The sequence below is a fragment of the Nannospalax galili genome, unplaced genomic scaffold, assembly GCF_000622305.1.
Source record: "Nannospalax galili isolate Female #2095 unplaced genomic scaffold, S.galili_v1.0 scaffold424, whole genome shotgun sequence".
NCBI classification, from domain to species: domain Eukaryota; kingdom Metazoa; phylum Chordata; class Mammalia; order Rodentia; family Spalacidae; genus Nannospalax; species Nannospalax galili.
The window spans coordinates 419,351-443,121 of record NW_008352334.1 but is presented as its reverse complement, the minus strand read 5'-3'; the positions used below and the strand labels follow the sequence as shown (position 1 = coordinate 443,121).

Below are 23,771 nucleotides of genomic sequence, written 5' to 3'. Positions count from 1 at the left end.
GAAGTCATATAGACCCCAGAACCCTGCTTAGTGGGCAGAGAATGTCAATGGCAGTGGCAACTGGACCTCCCAGTTGACAGGATGTGGTTTTCTGGGGTACCCCCTCAACTCACCCCTACACAGCTGCTACTCTGCCACCTTCTCCATAGTCTGGCTCTGGATAACAGGCCTTTGCTTGGCTGTTGGACTGGTGGGGGATTTAGGTGTATGTGTGATCTTCTGACTGCAGGCCAGGCAGTAGGATTGGTTGTGTCCTGTGAAATCCATTTTCTAGTCCCAAGTATCCTTTTTCCTTTTTTTTTTTGTTGTTGTTGTTTTTGGCTGTTGTTATTGTTGTGTTTTAAAATTAATTAATTCTTTATGTATACGAGTATTTTGCCTACATGTGTGCAAGTGCATCTGTGTGTATAATGCCATGGAGGCCTGAAGAGGGTGCTGGATACCCTGGAACTGGAGTTACTGAAGGTTGTTAGCCACTATATGGGTGCTGGGAACTAAACCCAGGTCTTCTGCAAGAACAGCCAGTGCTCTTAACTGCTGAGCCATCTCCAGCCATATGTTATTGTTGTTTTGAGACAGGATTGCCCTGTAGCCCCAACTTGCCTGTAACTTGAAATGTAGACTAGGCTGGCCTTGATCTCACAGAAATCTGCCTGCCTCTGCCTCCTGAGTGCTGGGATTAAAGGTTCTCTCCTCTTCTTCCTCTTCTACCTTTTGATTCTCTTCCCTGGATGACTCTCTGAACCTTCATAGAGATATATCTGACGTCTAAGCTTCATGAGCACACTGTGTGACCCCAAACAAAACAGGATAACTGAGGCGGGGGTGGAAGGTGGCAGCCCATGGCCTGTCACCAGGGCTGGGCCTTTCCTTTGGGCTGCAAAGCCAACAAGGCCTGTCCTCCTTGGCTGTAGGAGATCTATGTGGTACTTGCCACCTCTTGTGTTGATCCAAAATCAACTCCTAAGTGGCCTTATCCTGGGTGTGCTCTCAGGGTAAATGATCCTGCTGTTCCATCCTCTCCTATATTCTGAGCTTCACATTCATGCTGATGGGACCTGCAATTTATATTGTGGTTCATAGATGGCTCCTGGTGATCCTGAGGGGGGTCAGAGTGTCAGCTGTGACAGGACAGAGACACAGCTCCTCACTGTCTCTCAGCAGCCCAAGGAGTTCCCCTATACTTTTTAAGGACCTCCACTCAGGAAAACCAGGACTCATGACTTCAATGCAGAAAAGAATTTCAGGAATAGCCAATTTATGAAGCAGGGTTGGGATTTGGTAAAGATATTGTCATATAGGCTTAAGCAGGACAATTACAAGAAAGAGAGGTGGCTAGAAAGTTAAGGCAAACCTGAGAGCATGCTGTAAGCTTCCCAAAGAAGACACTGAATTGTTTTAGCATTCACTCTACTATTTTGGAGGCTCTCAAGTTATAACTCACAAGTTGCTAAGAAACATTTCTCCCCATTTTTCTCTGTCTGTTGATAAGTGAGATAACCAAGGTGATTCCAAGATGCCTTAGATGGAGCTATAATCTGATAAAATGAAACCAAGAAACACTAAGAATTGCACAGGAGGCTTAGTACCTGTCCTTTGCCTAAATGGGTTTCTGGTGAGATTCCAGGAAAATTGCAGGTTTATAGGCAGAAAGGAAAAAGGCCTTAAGCAGCTGTTAACTGTGCTGGAATTCTTACTTTCCCAACCCCATCCCCAGCTGGAGGCTTCAACTGGATTCAGGGTGAGGGGCTTCCACTTCTAATGTCCCCCAAACTTTCTACCCTGCCTTGGGAGGTACAGTATGGCCATCAGGTGGAGAATTCCCATGGCCTCCATCCTTAAAAGTATCTTCTCTGCACTGTGTGTTCCCATCTCATTTATCTGCACTGCTCTCTTCCATTGTGTCCTCCATGTTGACCTCGAATGCCATGAGAATTACTGAGGTCTCTTTTTATGTATTTTAAAAGCTTTTTATCTAAGCCGCTGCTGTTTTCGAAAAGAGTTGTCCTACCCTGACCGGTGTTTTCCTCAGTGGACAAGGAGGCCTCTAGCTCCCTCTCCAAAGATGGCGAACTCTTTTCATTGGATGGAAAGTGTGGATTCAAGGAATGGATATCCGCAGCCAGTCAGTGTGAACAACCTTCAACAGCCTTCCCTGGAGCCAGCTGGGGCCTCGTTTTGCCTTGGTCTGAAAGAGATTTTTGTTTTCTGGTGAGAACAACTCCAGCCTGACCTGGCGCAGGAGTACCAACCCTTTCATGTGACAGGCCGGAATGGAGTGATGTAGGCCTGCCAGCAACCAGCCCTCCCCTGCAGTTCTGGGAGTCAAAGTAGCGATTTGCATATTCCCCCATTCATCCTGTCCTTGAAAAGAAGGTCTGAGTTCCCAGTGGCCCAGCTCTGCTAGGGGCTGGCTACTTGAGCCCTGTATTAACCCTCTAGGCCTTCTCACTGGCAGACAGTAGGACTCTACTGCTGTGGGCCTAGAGACTAAGGTTGCAGCTGCTGTGCATTCCTGATCTCCAGAGTGCTGAGGCAGGAGGCGGTAGACTCCTATGGACCAGCATTGTCTTCTGCTGAACTGGGGGAAATTCCCGTCTATTCCTTCCTGGGGCAGCCAGAAAATATAGTTACTTATCTTTGCCAGAAAATGTACCTTGAACCAAAGGCAAGACTGATTCCTTGTTTAATGTTTCCGCAACACACACACACACACACACACACACACGCACGCACGCACGCACACACGCACACACGCACGCACACCCTAGAATCTTGGAGATAGAAGCCATATGGGCTCCAGGCTGCAACAGTGGAACCCACACAGAGATAACTTGTCTTGGGCACTTCTGCGTCCCCCGACCTCAGGGTACTTAATAGCAGTCAGTCGGGTGAACCTGCGGATGACACAGTGCCAGCTATAGGCGCTCACCTTCTGCAGCCAACCTTGGCTTCTTGCTCTGGTCCTTGGTGCAGACAGGCCTGTGTTTTCTCTGCACTGTGACTTTATCTCAGAGTCTGTAAAAAGACACTGTGTTTCCATGCTTGCCTCTGTTCTCAAGGCTACTGGTATTTTTGAGTCTTTGGACATGCAGTTTGAACCTGGTTCCTGACAATCATCAAGAATGTGTTGCCATGGTCTCTAGCTGGGGTTTGAGCTGATTGAGATTCTTGAGAGGCACTATCCTGAGGATGACAGTGAAGGTCAGTGAAGACAGACAACGGAGACAGAGTCATGATGAGTTTGGGTAGCCAGAGAAGCTGGTAGTCACCGTCAACCTCAGTTGGGCCTTTCTGCATGTAAGGAACTTCATTCAACCCTTACAGGAAAGCTATATTCAAGCTCCCCAGGGAGCTCGGGGGTGAGTCACTTGGTCACTCAGCAACCCTGTGTCATGGGTCCCTATCTCATGGGGGTTGTTCCCTGGGTCTCTCCTGGCAATTCCTGAGTTGGGAAGATCCTTAGCCCCATTCAGTCATCTAGTCATCTGTGGCTTCATTTAATTCATCGAATTAAGGCTCAAGAGGAAAATGAAGAGCCAGCCCGTCTCTCACACAGACGAGCTTAAACCCGTGTTCAGGTGAAGAAGTTGTTGAACTTAGTGGGGTCTCTGCAGGTCAGGGTTGAACAGATGTGGTGGTGAGATCTGGAATTTTCTTACCTTGGCAACTGGGCCACATACTTCCTGGGGCAGAACTAGTCCCCCAGCTCCATGCCCCTGGCATCTCACATAGTTTTCTGCCCACCAGGACTCTGGTTGTGGCCACTGAATTTCCTGCCCCTGCAGCTTCTCTGAGAAGTTTACAGGAGACTTTTGTCTTCTTGAAAGGGATCTCTGAAGATATTTGGAGAAAAGTAGAGGAGGGCCGGCTAGGTGGCTCAGTGGGTAAAGACACTTGCTACCGAGCCCAATGACCTGAGTTTGATCCCTAGAACCCACATGGTGGAAGAAAAAGACTGACTCCTGTAAGTTGTCCTCTGACTTCCACATGCATACATGGCACAAACATAAACACACACACACATACACACACACACACACACACACACACACACACACACACACACACACAGAGTAAATGTAATAAAGTGGGGTTTGCGGGGGAGGGGTATAAATTAGAGTACCCACCAAGGAAAGGACTGTGTGGACATAAGGCAGATCTAATGATCAGGGAAGGTTGGGGGATGCTGAGACAAGTTCCATAAGGCTACAGCAGAAAGATCTCCTCGTGACCTGCCTCAAATGGTGGGGTGAGCAACGGTTAAGTATTATTAGCCCCATGGGAGGTGTTGCCATCCTGTGGACTCTAAAATGCCAGGCAGGTTGGACAAACAGCCCTAAAGTAGGAAGTTGGAGCCTTAGACCATGTCCTGGTATGGTTCAGGGGGTATGAATTTTGGTGGGCATGGCCTGTTGATGGGAACAGGGGAATGCTCTCTGAAGTCCCTAGTATGAGGTGCCTGAGGTTTGGTGGTGAGCTGGTTCCCATGGCCTGATCTGATCTCTTCTGCCTACTGCATGCACAGCCTCATGTCAGCCATGGAGGTGGGAATGCAAAGACACAGAATTTGGGGTAAAAAATATAGAGAAGCAACCAGTCTCCTCCCCTTCCCAAATACCCTGTGGAAGCAGATCTCAGAAGAGACCCTGGGCTCTCCCTAGGAATCCCTAGACCCCTATGTCCATCTGCACAGATGCTGTCGGAGGTCAGTGCTCAGCTTACATTCTAGCAGGAGAGAGTGTGGATTCTGGCTACAGAGTTGGCTACACCTCAGGAGACCGTGTCTCTTGGGCAAGAGTGATAGGGTACTGCATGGCTGTTTTGGCATCTCAAAGAAAAGATGGTGTTTCCTTGAGCTTCTGACCACTCCGGAGTACCCCCCAAGGAGATAGTTTGTTTGACACTGCCTAGTTTCTTTTTTCTCCCCACAAGGACAGTGTGACCTTGTGGGGCTGAGGAATAGGGGTGGTCCAGGAGAGGCCAGAAGCAGAGTTACCCCAGGAATGGCACAGTCCTCCCTCAGCCCCAGGGACCTGGCATCTACACCTCAACTCCCCACTACTTCCCACACCCCACATTGCATGCCGCACAGGTTCCCGATCGAGGCTGATGCCCCTGGTCCTCAACCAGTGTCTCAGATACCCATGTAAAGAGGTTTTGTCCTGTGAGAACCCGTGGCCAACTCCCCTCTAGAACTGAAGACAATGTGGGGTCAGGGAGGGCAGAGGGACCTGGGCTGAGGCCCTGGGAGGCTGGCAGAGTGAGGGTTAAAGCAGGGTTGCTTGGCTCCAAGTTGGTTTGAGCTAGTACCGCCCCATGTGCAAATGAAGGGGGGCCAGTGGGGGCCTTGAGGGGCCAGCAGCTCCTCGCAGAGCTGCTCTATGCCCTGGTCCCTGCCAGCCTGCTCTCACAGCCACCGGGGAACCTTTGTCACCACAGCTAACTCCTCTACCACCACTCGGCTTCTCAGAGCAGACGGCTGTTGCCATCAGCTGTCCCCAGGGACAGGGCCTTCACCATTTTTGTGCTTTGATCAAGATGTGGCAACCTCTTTCCCTGGGCCCCACAGGCCCTAGAAAGGGAGTCTGGTTCTAGTGGGACCAGCTCAGTCACCTCGTCAGTGCCAGGAGCCTGCTGGAAAGGTAGGGTGTGAATGTAGCTCCTTCTACACATTGTCTTTGAGACTCTTTGGCTGGCAAAGAGATGAAATAACGGCTTCCACTAACTACTCTGCACTGTTTCCCTTGCTGTGAGCCTGTTATCCTACTCGCTGTCCACAATCGTCTTTGAGAAGAGGCCCAGAGGGGTTCAGTGACTTTCCCAAGGCCACACAGCTGTCAAGAGTCTGAGTCAGAATTTGGAGCCAGGTTAGTACGGCACTGGAATCCACCTTCAGAGCCCTTCCCTAACTTGTTTACTAGAGTGCCACCCCTGGGGCCTCGGCAGGGTTGTGATTTTCTTTTTTTAGAGCTCTCTAGTGAAGGGTGAAATGATTCCCTATTGATTTGATGTCCTGGTTTGCATTGTGCCACCATCCCTGATGGACTCTGAGGTTTGCAAAGGCCCCAGACCCTGCTAGAAGACCCTCAGCCCAGGTCAATGTGGAGAGAAGCTAGGGTGATTCTAAGGAGATCTAAGAGAAGATTCAGAGGGCTGTGGCAGGCTCTACCAGCTCGCTGAGTGTGGACTCGTGGTCCTAAGGTAGCAGGAAGCCAGATAAGGTTTTTGAGTAATAGCTTGGCAGAGTCGCGTCTGTGTGACAGGAAATTAACTTTGGTACAAATGTAATCACAGGAGATGTATAAAAAGACTGATGTGGGAATCTGGGTTGCACTTGGTAGTTGGAGCAGCTCAGGGCTTTGGGGTGGAGGAGTAATCAGGTTTGAGAGATGCAGTCCTTCCACACAGAAGCACCCTGTGACAGCCAAGTGCTGGGATGGAAGGCAGAGCCAGCAGAGGGGCCTCAGGACCATTTTCACAGGGTCTGTGGTTTGGGTGCTTCTCACCTGACACCTCATCACTATGGAGCCAACATGCTTCCTCCCATGGCCCCCTTTGTCCTGTTCTCTCCCATCCTTGATCATAAGGGCCATGGCTTTGCCACTCACCCTCCATGTGACCTGAAATCAGCACAGGACATGGATGAATTGGTGGGAAGAAGTCCCAGGGCCTCTAGCCTGGGCCACCACTTGGTATTCCAAATGGGTCTGTGCTAGAGGAAAAGGCTTTGGAGGAGGCTATTTTTTACTGAAGTCTGGGTCCTCCTGCCAGGTGAATATTTACAAACACTCCCAGCAGCTCACTTGGCAACAGCAGTACCACTGGTCCCCTGGGGTACCATCTGTATACCTCTGCCTGCCATGGCTGCTGCAACCGGAAGAGCCCCCGGGACATGGAAGGAGGCAGCTGGGCTGGAACTCTGGGGACCACCCCCATCCCCGGTCAGGTAACAGAGATAAGGTCAGAGGAGGCCAAGGCCCCAAGAAAAACTTAAAGTAGACCAATCTCCCAGGCCTAGTCTCTGCCCTCCCCTCCCACATGCCAAGGGCTTGATGGTGTGGGCTGGCTCAGAGGCTAGTGTCCTCAGAGGACCTGGACTCTGGCTCTGCCCGGTAGTGGTTCCCACGTCTGAAAGGAATCTCAGGGCAAAAGCAAATGCTTCTGACTGTCCGAGGAAGTCAGTGAAGTTGGAAATATGGAGCTCCTTGGTTGCCAAGGCTAAGTGTGGTCCCAGTCTTGAGGCCAAAGGAGCTGCACCCACTGCAGATGCCTTCTTGGGGTGGGCACTCCCCTGAGGAACAGTGGCCAGCAAAGTCCTTCATCTATACCCCCTCGTGGCCCCAGGTGGGAGGAAAAGGACACAGCCTGGAGAGGATGGCAGATTCTTAATGAAAGGTCAGGGGAGCCCATCCATGGTGTGTGCAGAGTGACCCCACCAGCTGACCCCATGTCCAGACTCTGATGGCCCTGCATGTCCTCCCTACCACCCAAGACCTGGGCCTGGGCCCTTCTGAACAGGCAAGAGCTGCTTCTATGTGCTCAGCACTACTGCAACCAAGAGGAGGATTGTGGGAGTGGGTCCAGTGTTGGCAGGGGTGGGCGGCCACACAGGACAACTGGATGTTGACTGTGTCCCTCACTCACCGAAACAGCCTGTGTTCCACTTCCTTACAGTAAGGGGATGGAGGCTTTAGTGAGGACCAAACACTATGGTGTGTAGGAAAGGTTTTCCTAGGGATCAATAATTCCAGAAATCTAAACAAGCCCACTTTCCACTCCATGGAGGATTGATGGTAACAGAAGCTCAGTCTATCCCAGAAGCCAGCCTTACGGACTTGCAGTGCTGACCTTTGTACAGGATTTCTTGGGCTCAAGACTTTATTATCTGAACAGAATATGCCGTTCCTCAAGCGTCCCAGCCTCCAGCCTCTGTATTTGCTTCCCTTGCCCAGAACACTCCTTTTCATCCTTCAGTTTCCACAGCTATGTCACTTTCTGCCTTGTCATAGCTGAGTCAGGCACCTCCTCTGCCTTCTTCTGTCTGATCACACCCTGGTCTGCCCGACAATACTGAGTTGGTGAAAGCCAGGGCCCTGTGAGGGTTGCTGGATGCACAGTGGGGGGACGACAAAGCTAGCATTGCACCCTATGCCTCAGAATGCCTACTTTGTGCCACAGTTCAGGCTTTGTGAGCAACTGCCAAGGGCCAACGACTCTGGTGATCCTTTAACATTTCTTTTTGGTGGTGGTGGTAGTGGTTTTTTGGGTGTTTTTTTGGTTTTTTTGTTTTTTAATTTTTTTTGAGACAAGGTCTCTCTGTAGCCCCAGCTGACCTGGAATTTGCTTTGTAGACCAGGCTGGCCTCAAACTCACAGAGATCCTCCTGCCTCTGCCTCCCAAGGGCTGTGATTAAAGCTAGTGTGCACCACCACGCCCCGCTCTTTAGTATTTCTTAAACCATGTAGTGGAGGCCTCAGGGGCTGGGTAGGAGCCCTCAGCTCATAGCCCACCCCAAGACCTGGCAAAAGCATCTAGATTTCCCACTAAGTAGTGAGTCACTCATCTGATATAGCTGAGACTTGGTTTTCCCATCTGCATTGTAGGTAAGTAGATGTTCCAAGAAGGACAACTGGCCACCTGCCCAGAGCCCTCCCTCCCTCAAGAGGTTTTCCTTGGTGAAGTCACTGTGGTCCATAGCTGGATCTCGGCTCTGATGATGAGAACCTTAATTTAATCAATTGACCTGGGGGGAGGGGATCATTCCTTTTGGCATCCTTCCTCATCACTGGTCCAATTTAAAAAGACTAAAACTGGGCTTCAGGGGCCATTGTCCAGAGAGCCCCAGATAAGGGGCTTACGTCCGATACTCCCTAGGAGCACCCACACCTGGGCATTGGTGAGTGTTCCTGGGACTCAGAGAACCTACTGTACATCTGTAAGCCTAAAGTCTTTCTGTAGAGGGATAGGGCTCAGGCCCAACCACCACTACCTAACATATGGACCACCTGGACCAGGCCTGCCTGTAACCCCTTCTCCTTCCTAGGCTAAGCAGCCCCTTCTATATGACAAACACATCTCTTAATTCTGCCAAATGCAATGGGAAGAGCTGTACATACCTGGGTTGTCATGTGCCCATTTTAAAGATGGGGAAGTGGTTCAGAGAGGCTAGTATGCCTAACCATGTGTAGTTTATAAGTAAAGAAGGTACTTGAGCTGAAGAGCTTTCTTCCCTCTGCCTGCAGTGACTTTGCACATCCCTGACCTCGTGCCTGTGTGGCGATGTTACAGTTTGGCACAAATACCATCTACTGGAATTTCAGCAGCTCCCTCCTCCCTTGGAGGTCAAGCAATTGTTTGGCTCCTCTCCATGGCTGCAGAGTTGCTACTGTTGTTTCTCCTTGTTTCCCAGAAAGGGAAACTACTCCACAGCTTGCATGGTGCCAAGGGCCCATGAAGAGGCAGCCTGTAGATGGTATGGGGCAGCCCACTGGGATGGCAGACCTACACATGTCCTGGGAGCATCTTGCTTTGGGTGTTACTAGGCAGTGACACGATGAGGTCCCAGTGTGGATGCCACTATCTGACACCTAACCAATGCTCTGTACCCTTCACGGTCCTGGGCAAGATAGAGAGTCTGGAGTCTAGCAGACTGTGTACCTGCTCTGCCAATACTTCCCCATTTAGCAACTAACAGGCAGGCATGAGCCCACTGGGGTATGCCCTCTTGGAACTAAAGACACTCACCAGTGCTCCTTACCTTATACCACTCACCCTAGGGCATCTTTCATGGCTCCCTGAGGCCTGCTGTATTCACTTAGGCTGTAGTGGGTGAGGGTGCACCTTGGTCACTACTCACAAGATTACAAGAGTTACCTCTAGGACCTCGTCTAGCGCTTTCTTTTCTGAATGTTCGTTGTATTTTTTTTCCACCCCAGCTCCATTAGCTGTGGGTGGGGCCAGCTGTGCTTCTTGGCACCGGTGTGTGGTACTGTAGTCACACATGACCACAGTGGTCATATAATCATCCAACTTACCACCTTTGAGTCATAAGGCCTGAAGGTATCTGTCTGGGGTGGTTCCTCTTCCCACCCTCCCTCAGAGCCAAAGCTTAGGGTTGGGAACTTATAGACAGCAAGTAGAGCCTATGTCCCTCCACCCCACTCATCCTGTGCACAGTGATGGGCACTGCTGCTGCCTGTCCATCTTCTCAATACACCAGGAGCAGACAGAAACAAAGCCCTGTGACCATGGTCACACGGGCCTGAGACCTGAAGTGTTCCACACCCAGAGCTGACCAAACATATTGGCCCCTGGAAAACATGGATGCAGCTGTCAGCCGTGGCCCTGAGCCTGGACATGTGCAGCTCAGGAAAACTGACCAGATGCAGGGCTGTCAGGTGAGAGTGCTAAGTGCTCTGGTTTCTCACCAGAAAGGCCTCTCCAGGTGACTAGCTTCTGGAGTCCACTGTGTTGCACCAGGAGATGGCATGTCTGACAGCTCAGGGCCTGGCTGATGCACCAGGACCCCTCCTCAGCCTGCCTGTCTGGTCCCCTGTCTCGTCCCCTCCCTCATCTGTCTCTTGTCTCCTACAGAGATTGCCCTCTCACTTCTGGAGAAGATGCAGACCCAGGAGATCCTGAGGATACTGCGGCTGCCCGAGCTGGGCGACTTGGGTCAGTTTTTCCGCAGCCTTTCAGCCACCACCCTCTTGAGTGTGGGTGCTCTGGCTGCCATCCTGGCCTACTGGCTCACTCACCGGCCAAAGGCCTTGCAACCACCATGCAACCTCCTGATGCAGTCAGAAGAAGTGGAGGTAAGCAGAGCAGGAACCATCTGATAATGCAAAGTAGTTCTTGGAAGTAGAAGCCAAACATGCTTTGTTGGACCTCAGGTGGCCCAAAGAATCCTGGTGTCCACTGGCAGCTTGCCAGCAATCTCTGCAGCAGCTTTTCGCAGGCTCTCCTGCCAGATGGTCCTTCCATCCCTCCCAGGCACTGTCCCTAAGCAGAGTCTGACCTCAACCTTGAACTTGGCTGATTCATGAGTAGGGGGCTTGGATTATTGGTAGCTCAGTAAGCTAAACAGGTACTCAGGGTTGCCAGGTAAACTCCCTCCCAAGCTTTCTGTACCCAGTCCAGGGAAGGGGAAGGAAGCTAGAGCTGAGCGCCCCCTAGGGCCCCGCCCTGGCACAGCACCTGGCTGCACAGGTGGGTTACCCACAGGGAAGAAGATACTCTGGCCTATGGACAAGAGACGGGTGAGATTTGCTTCTCCATTGAGCTCAGGGAATTTATTTTTGTTCTTTGAAACTATGCTCATTTTCTATACTTCAGTTCTGTTCATTTTGCACAGATAACATATTCTAGTGGCTTATAAGAGAAAAGGCTACATGCTAAGAAGCCACTGCCTTCTACAGCTGGGCTTTCAGTTCTGTTACCAGTTTTGGCCAGCCAGGTACAGATGGAGAGATAGCCCCCACTCCCTGCTTTGTTTGTTTTATGCTTTTTTTAGTCAGGGTCTCAGATGACCTATGCTGACTTCAAATTCTTGATCCTCCTGCCTCCTCCTCCCAGGTGCTAGGATTATAGGTGTGCTCCACCACGCCCAGCCCCCTGCATGTAAATGACATCATGCTACACCCACTTGTGCACCTTGCTTTGCTCTTGACCATACATCTGATGACTATCACCCTAGCAGTGATCTCACCTTGGTGGCAAGGGAGCAGGGTGAGCTAGGGGTCTGGATCCTCAGGGTGTCATCCTAGTAGGAGTGAAGTGTGCAAAGGTGCAGGAACGTCATAGACCGTGTAGCATTTGAGAATTTTGGTTCTTGTTCAGTCTGGGAAGTAGAGAGAGGCTGGAGAGGACCAGCAAAGGGGCAATAAGAATGGGAACGAGAAGTCCTGGGTTCGAGGCCTGGATGTGCCTCCCTGAGTGGTGTGGTTCTTGGCAGCTTCTGAGCTCTGAGCCACAGTGCCACTAAGTCCTCAGTTGGAAAGTGGATGCTCAAAAAACCACCGGCTTCTCAAGCCTGGTAAGGACTAGCAGGACCATGCAGAGAAACCGCTAAGAATAGCTGGGTTTTGGTGAAGCTTGTAATTGTAACTCACCTGGAGAAGTCTTAAGGACCTTCAGGGCAGGCAGTGGGAATTTATTTGGGGTTTTCTGTAGAAAGGCCTGCCGGGTTTGTACTGTAGAAGGGCAGGGTGGCAGGGTGGGTATGAGGAGGCAGCTCTGGGCATCTGGGTTGGAGGTGACAGTGGTCTGGTTGAGCTAAGGATAGGCTCTGGCTCAGTGTGTGAAACCACAAAGTGGGTGACCATGGGAGCTGACTAGAAGTGCGGGGCATGGGACGAAACTAAGGCCACCCTTTCTGGGAAGACTAGCCTTTTTTGACCCTGTGCTGGATAGCTTTAGTGTCAACTTGACACACCTGGGTTGAGGGAACCTCAGTTGGGGAATTTCCTTTATTGGACTGGCCTGTGGCCATGTCTGAGGGGCATCTTCTTGATGAGTGATGTGGGAGGACCCGGCCCACTGTGGGTGGTTCCACCCCTGGGCAGGTGGGCCAGTGTTGCCTAAGAAAGCAGGCTGAGCAGGGGCCAGGGAAACAAGCCAGTAAGCAGCGTTCCTCCATGGCCTGTGCTCCAGCTTCTGCCTCCAGGTTCCTTCCCTGAGTTCCTACCTTGGGCTCCCTGATGAACTGCGACCAGGGAGATGTAAACTGAATAAACCTTTTCCTCCCCAAGTTAGTATTGGTCAGAATATTTTGTCACAGCAATGAAAAGAACAAACCGGAACAGACCCCATCCCTCCGGACCAGAGAAAGTTAATGGCTGTGTGAACTAGGTGAAGGGGACAGGGGCTGGAAGTAAGGAGAGAGAGGCAAGCGGAGCCTGGCACACACGCTGTGTACTCCTTGAGTCACACGTAATTCAGACTCACTTCCCCAGCTTAAAACCAACCCCTGGTTAGCCACTGCCCTCCACCCAAAGTCCAGATCCCCCATTTTGGTCTATGGTCATCTCTGGGCTTCTCTCACCGCATGTCTATCTAGAACTCCATGTTACCCACAGTTCCCCAGTACACCTATGCTCCTACCCCTTGCTTACTACTGCCTGATGCACATTCTGCCTGGAAAACCCCTGCATGTCCATCAAAATCCAGCCAGGTATACCTCCCCAAAACACGAGCACCCACTGTCCCTGGCGCAGTCTCTTGCTGTGTCATGTCTGCTGCACCAACACAAAGCAGATCTGATTGCATGAGCCTCCAGCTTCCCACATGGGTCTTTCTTGAGCCTGGTGCACACAGAACTTTCCACCCCAAACAGTGGAGAGCTGCCTGTGGTTTCACATTTGATGATTTAATCTGTGGTACTAATTTTTCTGTAGACCCAGTGTTCTAAGAACTGGCAGGCTCTGGGCCAACCCTGGGCAACCCAGATAGCACTGTGAGATCAGGCAGAGCTGTGGTACAGGAGAGTTTTGAGTTTGAGGCTTCTGGGAAGGAAGCAGGAACAGACACTTAGATCCTGTCCCTGGCCCCAAAACAAAGGGTCTTTGCTTCTTCTCATGCTGGTTCTGCACTGTTGAGGGCCCGGGGTCTCACTGCCCTCCTGCTTCCCCTGAATCCTTCAGTCCTTTCTTCCCCCTTTCCCCTCCCTGCCATTCGTAGGCTTCTTCTCCTAGGACAGGACCTAATTTAGCACAGTCCTCAGCAGATTCATACTAGCATATCAATGATGCATGATCGCCTTCTTAGCTAAAAAGCTATACACAGCTGGCCTAGGACCCAGCAACAGATGGTGAAGTGCAGGGCACCTTGGCTGGTTGATCCTTGCAGAATGTGAGTCAGTTATCACTTGGCATCAAAAAATTATGGATGTTCTGTGTATGTGGACCCTGGTGCACAAATGCTATGTGTGTGTCAGTTGTATGTGTATGAGGTACTGGTACTCTGGGCCTCGGTGCATTAGTCAATTTTTTGAGTGTAGTTGTATATAGAACAGTTGTGTACAGTAGCGGTGTGAATAGACCATAAGTGTGAACACCTCCTGGCCTCAGCTGTAAGGACCAGGAGTACATCCGAGCTGTGTAGGGCTCTGCACACTCCAGGACCCACTCCTAATGTCCCTATCTGCCTCATCTAAGTTCTCTGGTGTGCTTGGCTTCCAGGACAGTGGTGGAGCCCGGCGATCTGTGATCGGAGGTAGCCCTCAGTTGCTTACCCACTACTACGATGATGCCCGGACCATGTACCAGGTGTTCCGCCGTGGGCTTAGTATCTCAGGTAAGAAGGGTTATATGGAAAGGTGTGTTATATGGCGGGCATTGGGAAGTTGCCCAGTATGGTACCAAGGACACAACAGGGCCCAGAACAGCAGAAAGTCTTGGCCCTCTTTCCACCAGAGAGGTGACTGACTTATATGGCCCAGGGCTGACCTCAGCTTTACTTTGGCTCTTCCTGTTGATTGCCTAATGTCTGGCCCTGTACTCCATACACCTCCATGGGCAGCCCCTGGGGAGCCTGGAGCTGTCAGGCCACACTGTCATGCATGGTTTTTGTTAAGGTTCAGATAGCCCCACCCCTTCACCAACAGGGTCTCAAGGACTTCTCAAGCTCCTGAGAAAAGGGAACCTAGCTAATAAGCACCTTGGTCTTTGAAGTCAAGAGAAGCAGACTTTTCCCCACTGGCCAACACAGCAGGCTTCCCCTTTGATCTCTAAAAAGAACAGGTTTTAATAATCCTGCTCTCCCACTTCCCCCTGCCCAACTTTAAAAAAAAAAAATACATCTTCCTACCTTCTGCAGGAAGCAAGAAGCCTCCCCCTTTAAAAGACCCCAGCTTACAACCTGGGGCAGACATTTTCCCTGCCCGGGAGGGAATCTGTCCCATGTGTTTCTTTGTTAATAAACTCTGCTTTCTCCTGATCAATACGGCTACTTTTTACCTATTGGTTTTGAACCTGAACCTCCAGGATGCCTCAGCAGCCCCAGTGAATGAGGCAGAGGGAGTGGTCACAGAGAAGCAGCCTGCCACCTTTTCCCAGTGCACCCCCCAGGTCTCTATGTCTATTTAATTGTTCTATAGGAACTGCCACATAGTCATGGTGAGGAATGGATACCACATTCATTATCCCAGTCCTGGCCTCCCTAGTCCCTGGGGAGAAGCCCTATTTGCATGCTTTAGGCATTCTTGGCCCAAGGCAGCTAAGACCCAGGGGCATCCACTGCATATGACATCCTGTCCTTGCCCACCAGTAAATCCACCCACCTCCCTCCCTGTATAAGGCTTGCTTGTCTCTCTTTAGGGAACGGGCCCTGCCTTGGCTTCCGGAAACCTGAGCAGCCTTACCAGTGGCTGTCCTACCAAGAGGTGAGTGATTGAAGACAGGTCCCATCCTGTCCACCCCTGCAGTCCCAGCACCCTGTGAAGTGGGGGGAGGTTCAGGGGAACCCAACTGGATTTCAGGAAGTCATTTTTAGAATTAATTTTTTTTTTTTTTTGTCTTTTTGAGACAGGGTCTCCCTGTAGCTCCAGCTGTCCTGGAACTCACCATGTAGACCAGGCTGGCCTCAAACTCACAAAAATCCACCTGCCTCTGCCTCCTGAGTGCTGGGATTAAAGGTGTGCACCACCACACCCAGTTTAGAGTTAATTTTTATGCTTAAAAGTTTTGTATGTTGGGACTGGAGAGATGGCGGACCCGGGTTCAATTCCCAGCACCCACATGTCAGCTATGAATCGTCCTTAACTCCAGTGTCAGGGGAATCTGAAGCCCTCTTTGGACCTCCGCGTCGGGATTGCACAACACGGGTGCACTCACATACATGCAGGCAATACACTCATGCACATAAAATAAAAATAATAAATAAAATATTTTTAAAAGTTTTGTTGCTGGGCTTGGTGGCGCACACCTTTAATCCCAGCACTCAGGAGGCAGAGGCAGGCGGATTTTTGTGAGTTTGAGGCCAGACTGGTCTACATGGTGAGTTCCGGGACAGCTGGGGCTACAAGGAGACCCTGTCTCAAAAAGACAAAAAAAAATGTTTTGTATGTTGATATTGAACCCAAGAAAATACACTAATATGAATTCAATGTCTGACTTATCTGAACAAGTATAACAAACTATGTTTAGAAAAAATATATAGATAGTGACAACCAATTCAGATGTTGTCGGTGATAAAAATAAATATTTCAAATGTGATAAAAATGAAATGAAGTAGCGAAAATAAAATAAAATGGACTAAGACTTACAAATATATGTGTGATATTAAAAAGAATTTTGTTGCAGCAATTATATTAAAATCTTTGGAGAAATTTATTATGTTGGAAAATTATCTCACTTGAAGCCTGGTGTATGATGCCTACAAAATTCTCTTTTCTAGAAAAAATATTATTTTTATTTTACATGTATGACTGTATTGCTTGCATGTATGTAAGTGCACCCATGTCATGAAATGCCCTCAGAAGTCAGAAGAGGGCATCGGATCCCCTGGAACTGGAGTTAAGGATGGTAGTTAGTTGCCATGTGGGTTCTGGGAATCGAACCCAGGTCCTTTGCAAGAGCAGCCAGTGCTCTTAACCACTGAGCCATCTCAACTCTCCCCCTCTCTCTACCTCTCTCGCCCTCTCTCTTAGTGTACTTCTCTTCTAATTCCTTGACAGTTTCATACAGGTATATATAATGTATAAGGTGTATTGAGTCATTCCCACCTCTCATTAATCCCTGTCCCCCATCTCCCCTCCCTCTGAACCCCTTCTTGTCAACAAGTCACAAGTTACCCTCTACTTTCATGTCTTTTTTGTGTGTGTGACCCACTGAACTTAATCAGGATTGGTGGCATAAGCATGGGCTGGGAGTTATTTACAGGAGAATGGGCAACTCATCAGTGGCTACACCACTGAAGAGAATGACTTCCCCTCCCCCAGCAGCCACTGCTGCCTTTAGCTCCTCAGGGAGGGGTGGGACATCCATCATGGCTGCCCCTCTTCTATCCATGATGTAATGCTGATGAGTGGAAGAGGGGTTGCTTTTTATTTTTCTGGCCTTCCTGCCATACTCCCAGGCTGCAGCCCTGAGGCGGACTTCCAGCATGCCTGATAGGAAGTCAGGAAGATCAGACTTGTAAGAAAGCTGTTTGGGGATCCCCTGCTGAAGACTCCTTTCTCTACCACCTCCCCACATCCGTGTGCAGGTGGCCAACAGAGCGGAATACCTGGGGTCGGGACTTCTCCAGCACAACTGTAAAGTGGGCACAGAGCAGTTCATTGGTGTTTTTGCCCAGAATCGGCCAGAGGTGAGCATCTGTCTGACTGGCTTCAGAAATGGCAATGGAGTAGAGGTTGGAAGAGTCCAGCTCCCACTTGTGGTAGGGCCTGGGATGAGAGGAAAAAGTTGAGACCCAGGGCCATGACACTATCCCCTCATCCCCAGCTCTGCCCTGCATCAGGAGCGATGACCCATCCAAATTCCATCCCCATCACACACACCTGGCTCCACAGAGCCAAAGGGGAGGAAAGTCATGAGGATGAGGCTTATGCAGGGTCAGGCAGCTGGTCTGGGGCTGTGTAGATGTGCAATACTGGAGTTATAGACATATAGCAAGCATGGTCTAAAGGGCTTTGGGTGACCAGCCATGCCCACCAGCCTTGCCAACATGCAGAGGGTCAAATGTAGGAGTGGTCATCTGGACCTATGGCAGCTGTCTTACCTCCTTTCCCCACACTCCGAACTTGTGTTTCCATAGTGGATCATTGCAGAGTTGGCTTGCTACACGTACTCCATGGTGGTGGTCCCACTTTACGACACCCTGGGCCCAGGGGCTATCCAATACATCATCAATACAGGTGAGCCCCTACCTCCATGCCCTCCCACATGGACAACCAGCCCTCAGCCCCTAGCTCTCATTAGATCACACTGATTTGTTGGACATCCATAATAGGCACTTTATTTCTGCCCTCAGAAAATATTAGGGATTAACCAAATGTGGTGGTGTATATCTGAAATCCCAGCACTTGGGAGGTAGTGGCTTGAGGATCAGGAGTTCAAAGTCATCTTTTGTTGCATAGTAAGTTAAAGACCAGCCTGAGCTCCATGAAACCCTATGTAAACTAATAAACAAAACACCAGGGGCTTACCTGATGACCTCTCACTTGGCTTCCTGAGTCTTAGCTGTCCCCATTCAGGCTGCTCCTTAAGGCTCCTTCCACAGATTGATGAAGCCAAGAAGAGCCTCTACACCCACCTCCAAGAAGCTGTGACCTCTAAGGTTCCCAGTGGCTTGGCATCATTGCTGGGGATGGTAAATATTCCAGGGAAACCTGGAATCATGGGGGGCTGTCTGAAGCAAAGATGGGCTGTCAGTTCCAGGTTATACCCTGACCTTCTGCCCTTGACTCCACCCAGGACCCATGACACACTTCTTTGGACATGTTTCATGGCCCCCAGAGCTTGTCGTATACATTTATTTACACACAAGCTGGTCCAGCAGTCTGGCATTTGCCTACTACTCAGCCCCAGCCTCTGCCTCTATAACCTGATTCTCCCCTTTGGCCCCTGCAGCAGACATCTTCGTGGTGATTGTGGATAAGCCTCAGAAGGCTGTGCTTCTTCTGGAGCACGTGGAGAGGAAAGAGACACCAGGGCTCAAGCTGATCATCCTCATGGAACCACTTGAGGACACCCTGAAAGAGAGAGGACAGAAATGCGGGGTGGACATCAAGTCCATGCAGGCTGTAGAAGTGAGCATCTGCATCTGGGCTGTTTGCTGGGCCACAGTTGGTCAGCAGCCAAGTCAGGGCTGCTAGTCACTCACCCCTCTCATGTCCTAGGGTGGCTGTTCTGGGCCCTAGGGTGGCTGTTCTGGGCCCTGTTCTGATGCATCAGTGTTGAGGCAAGGCTTTGAAAAGAATGGTGGGGGAGGCCTGGGGTTAGTGCTCACACCCTCTAAACCAAGACGTTGAGGCTGGTCCAGCAAACAGTCCCAGGCACCAACAGATGGATGATGGTACCAGCCTGACAGACATTCACAAGATCTCTGAAGCTTTCTGACTTGTAGAAAATGTCAGCCTGGGTGGGCCCCAAAGGACTGGGAAGTTCAGGAGTCTGGGAAAGTTCTTGTTAAGGGGACCCAGACCCCCAGCAACCAACAGAATTATTTTTTCTGTACATAGCCACCCCAGAAACACCAGGTTAGAGTGATGCAGAGCATCCCGGTCTCCAGGGCCTCAGGCTCACCCAGTAGCAACACACTCCATTATGCTGCTCTGGATGAAGACCCCTGGGTCCTCCAGTTGACCTGCCTCCCTGTCTGTTCTTCCTGCACTCATGAGACCTGTGCACTTGTAAACGTCTATGACATTAGCCCACACCTGTACTGGCAGCCTCCCCTCTACTGTGCCCCAGCACTGACTGTTCATCCAGAAGCCTAGGTTACCAAGCCACTCTTTTGTATTCATTGCCGAGCATGTCCAAAACTCGGTGGCATGTGTACTGTGCCTTGCTTCCCCTGGGCGCCAGGCTTCCTGCCTAACCTATGGAGTGGGCCTGGGACACCCCCCCCCAGCATCCTCCCACTCAGGAGCCTCAGGCTAGACCGATGTCGAGGAGGGGCCACTCAGGTGGCATCTGCCACCATAGCCCGTGGGATCCCAAACCCTGTGCTTAATGCAAGAGCCAAGCTTACTGTTCTGGGTCCATGTTGATTTTTTTTTTTTTTAATTTATGAGAACTTGTGAGCATCTTTAAAATAGTATTTTCTTATTTCAGGACCATGGCCAAGAGAATCACTGTGCCCCTGTGGTAAGCTGACTTCCCGGCAGGCCTCAGTTGAGCAAGACAGTGGGTAGGCCTATCTTCTGAGAGTCCCTCACTGTGCACAGGGCTCAGTAGAGAGGCCAGCAAGTACCTCCATGCTAATAACCTCGGGAATGCCTGCTCAGCCACCAGGATCGCTGTGGGCCAAGGACCCAGGGAAGAACTGAGAATAGGAGTCGGATATTGGGAGAAAGACAAAATACCGACCTGTCCTGGCCTCCCCCAGTTCTCCTAACTTTTTCATGGGGAAATACTTTTTCCCCTTGAATGTCGTGAACCCCTCAGAGTATGAGATGACAGAAGAAGCCACACAGAGACAGACGGGTACACAGAGAAGTGAACCCCTGGCCCCATGGCCTTATGGCACCTGCTGTCTTTGTTCATCTTTTTTTTATATATGTGTGTGTAGTATGTGTATGTATGTGCATATGTGTGTGCTTGTAGAGGACAGACAACAGCTCAACCGTTGTTCCTCAGGCACCATTTTTTTGAGACATGGCTTCTCACTGGCCTAGAGCTTACCAAGTAGACTTGGCAGGCTTGCTAGGGAACCCCAAGGATCTGCCTGTCTCTGCTTCCCCAGCGCTGGGATTGCAAGCACCTGCCACTGTGCTGGCCTTTGCTTTGTTCATCTCTGCTTTATGAACTTTTCTGGGTGCCATTCCATGTGGTCCTGCCCAAGGTTGGGGAGCAGTGAGGGTTGCTGTCTCCTGACCTGGGCACCAAGGAGAGGTTTCTAAGGTCTCTGGCTTCTAAGCCCCTTCCAACTTAGCTTTCCTACTCCCTCACTACCCCTGGTGAGCTTTCTCATACACAAGCCTAAACAGGTCATAGTCCTGATTCCCAGAGCCGTCCACCGGTAGCGTGGGTATTTGCCCGTCTCTCCAGCACCAGGCTTGGCCTCAGAGAACTGCTTCCTGATCCTTTGACAGACCACTCCCAGAGTCTTCTTTCATCTAGAGAAATCTTGCTCAACCTTCCATCTCATTACACATGTTACCTCTTTGGGAAGCCATTTTCTGTGTGTATACAGACTGTCTGGGCTCCTCCTGTGACCCCAGGGCCATGGGCCCAGTGCTAGAGCCAGGACCTGAGGCAGAGCCACGGATGCTGTGAACAGCTCAACTCCTGAGCCACATGTGTGCTGCCAAGACTACAGACATTTTGGGGATGGGGTGGGAAGGAGAGAGAGAAGGTGGCCATCCCTCCTAGAAGTATGAGGTCTTTGGCTTTTGCAGCCTAACTCCATGCTGGAGAACTTTGCAGGCTGGAGTACAGGGAAATGGGATAGGACATGAAGTTGGTGGGACACACCTGTGTCCACACACTGTTTGTCCTTCCCCTTTCCTGAGAGCTTTCCTGGCCCCCTTTCAGACCGCAGCACGTAAGGGTATGTACCCAGGTCCAACACATGTCCACATCTACATCACCTACTACAGTACACATGTGAGGCAGCATGATGGACAGGGGCCAGCATGTTGGGTTCCAGCAGATCTCACTGGATCTCCTTAACACACATGTATTCTCACCTCCACAGCCCCCGCAGCCCGAAGACCTCTCCATTGTGTGTTTCACAAGTGGCACGACAGGTAAGCAGAGGCCCCAGATCACCAGCCATGGCCACTTGCCCTTTTCTTAGATGCCTGGCCAGAGACTTCAAGAGTCTCTTGTGCCCTTTGTGCATATGCTGAGCTTGTCCTGGGCTTTTCCAGCTCCAGAGACTGGTTGCCTTCTGATGGTGCCAGTACCCACACTGGACAGGAGTGGCCAATACAGACAGACAACGTGGACTGGGAGGTGCAGGAGGGCTCTCTACACTTCCTAGAGTGGGGTCAGTAGAGCCTAGGCAGTGGGCCACAAGTTGGAGGATGGACTTAGTTCATAAGGGGGATTGTTTCTTTTTGGGTAATAGCTTTCCCTTCTGTTTTCTACTCCTGTCTGGCCTTTGTGTCAGGGATCAGAGAAGGAGTACAGGGTCAAAGTTCCATCTATGTCACTTGCTAGAGTACTATAAGCTAGTCTGTCATCACTGCCTTCAATTCCTCACCTGGGAGGAGGGTGGTTAAAAGAGCCAAACAGGAGGTGGGGTGGTATATGCAAGGGCAGCCATGGGCAAAAGGAAGAGGACATAGTAAGAAACAACACAGTCCATCACTGGTACTGAATTATGGAACACAGCTTCCTGAAGCAGGGCCGTGGCACAGACACTGCGCCTTGCAGTCTACAGCCCTGTCCCCTGCTTTCACTGTGCCACTGGTACCTCAGCACAGTCTGTGTGGGCTGTGGAGTCTAAACCAGAGCTGCTCCAGGGGACACCAGTCAACACCAGGACTGATGCCCTGCTCTTTAAACTCCCTGCCCAGTGTTCTTCCCATTGCTTTCTCTCCATCTCATCTGGTGACTTAGGAAGACATATGTTTCACCCTGAATGGGCAAGAAGTTCCCAGCCTTCTATTTCTGACCAAGGACTGGCTGTCCGCATGATAGCTCTTAAAGGACAGGAGGCCTGGGATTCCCACACCTTTCACAGGAATGGCCTACAAGGCATTTGGGACACCCCTGATCAGCCTGCCATGCCACTGAATCTTGAGGAGCTTGGCTTTATCCAAAGAAGATGGATTCTTGCCATTAATTTAATTCAAGTGGGTTTCAAGACCTCTACTTTTCGGAGAATAATACAGCCCTCACTCTCCAGAGCCAGCCCAGAATTTTTTAAATGCCCTTCAAGCTTATCCCTCCCTGCCTCCCCCCCCCCACCTTTTTTGTTTGTTTGTTTGTTTGAGACAGGGTTTCCCTGTAGCCCCAGCTGGCCTGGAATTTGCAATGTAGACCAGGCTCGTCCCAATCTCACAGAGATCTACCTGCCTTTGCTTCCTGAGTGCTGGGATTAAAGACATGCACCACCACAAACATGTTGCTTTTAAAATAGAGCTTCCCGAAGTCTTTTTGTCATTGAGTTTCACAGCATGAGTTTTCGGTGATACAGATTGGGGGAGCAGGTCATTGGTATGGCTTTTAGCTTTGGACACTGCCTTCTAAGAGTGACTTCAGCTTTCAGTGGGTTACTTGGTCACCAATGCTACCCCTTTATCTGGAAAAATACTTAATGCCACTTAAGTGTACTGTTGGCTAAGTAGAAGGCACAGCCATCACATCCAGTGCCTTTCAGACTGTGAACTCACATGGAAAGCCAAACTGTCCTTTCCAGGCCCTACAGACGACCACAACACGCATGCAGGCTGGAAAAATGGGTGTGATTTAATAATGTCCCAGGCATTCTGCACCAAAAGCTGTGGCCAGTGCTGGGCAGAGCTCAGACAGCAAGCCAGCCTCTGGCCTGATATCACCTCACTGGGCCACATACTTGGACTCCCTTGGCTTTAGGCTAAGCCTGTGTTGTGCCTCTTGCATTCATTGGCTTGTCAGCACGTCAGCCACACTTGTCCTCAGCGTCACAGCCCAGCCACAGCTTCCCTTGTATGCCGAGTGTCTGGCTTTCAGCATCTCTGAGGCCATGCTGTTCTTTCAGTGGGGAAATAATAGAAAATATGATCTGACCCTGATATTTGGCAGGATCTTCCAGGAAGATTTCCTTCTAGCCTGCAATGGAAACCTAGACTCAGCCAGTGCTTTGGAGCCCCTAGTCAGGCCAGAAGAGAACAGAATCTGTCGGCACTGTCTGTAGCCAAGTTGTACCGGGGTACTGTAAAAGCACCCGTTAGTGCTCCTTAGGCACCTCAGGACTCCTGTATTGTATAGCTTTGGAATTATGTGACCTGTTTTCAGCCTTGGTGTCTTTGAATAGTGAAAGAATACATTTCATGCAAAGAGGATCAGCTTGTGAGCAGGAGTTGAGTGACAGACAGATGAGCTATGGACAGACGGTCTCTTGCTGCTGAGACATTGGGGGCCTGTGTGGCAGCGCCTCTCAACGACTTTGTACCA

At 50.6% G+C, this 23,771-nt stretch overlaps 1 protein-coding gene across 2 annotated transcripts in view; it reads left to right on the top strand.

Annotated features, from left to right (window-relative positions):
* The window catches only part of Acsl6 (acyl-CoA synthetase long chain family member 6), a gene marked incomplete in the record, with an annotated part of 63,219 nt that overhangs the window by 5,518 nt on the left and 33,930 nt on the right, over nucleotides 1-23,771 (top strand). The window contains 9 exon segments of one of the 2 annotated variants that reach the window (XM_017802277.2): nucleotides 5,400-5,645; nucleotides 10,597-10,817; nucleotides 14,181-14,295; nucleotides 15,318-15,382; nucleotides 17,206-17,307; nucleotides 17,758-17,857; nucleotides 18,573-18,751; nucleotides 19,779-19,811; nucleotides 21,364-21,415. In XM_017802277.2, coding sequence (XP_017657766.1) covers nucleotides 10,623-10,817; nucleotides 14,181-14,295; nucleotides 15,318-15,382; nucleotides 17,206-17,307; nucleotides 17,758-17,857; nucleotides 18,573-18,751; nucleotides 19,779-19,811; nucleotides 21,364-21,415 — 841 coding nt within the window. 2 annotated transcript variants of the gene reach the window in all.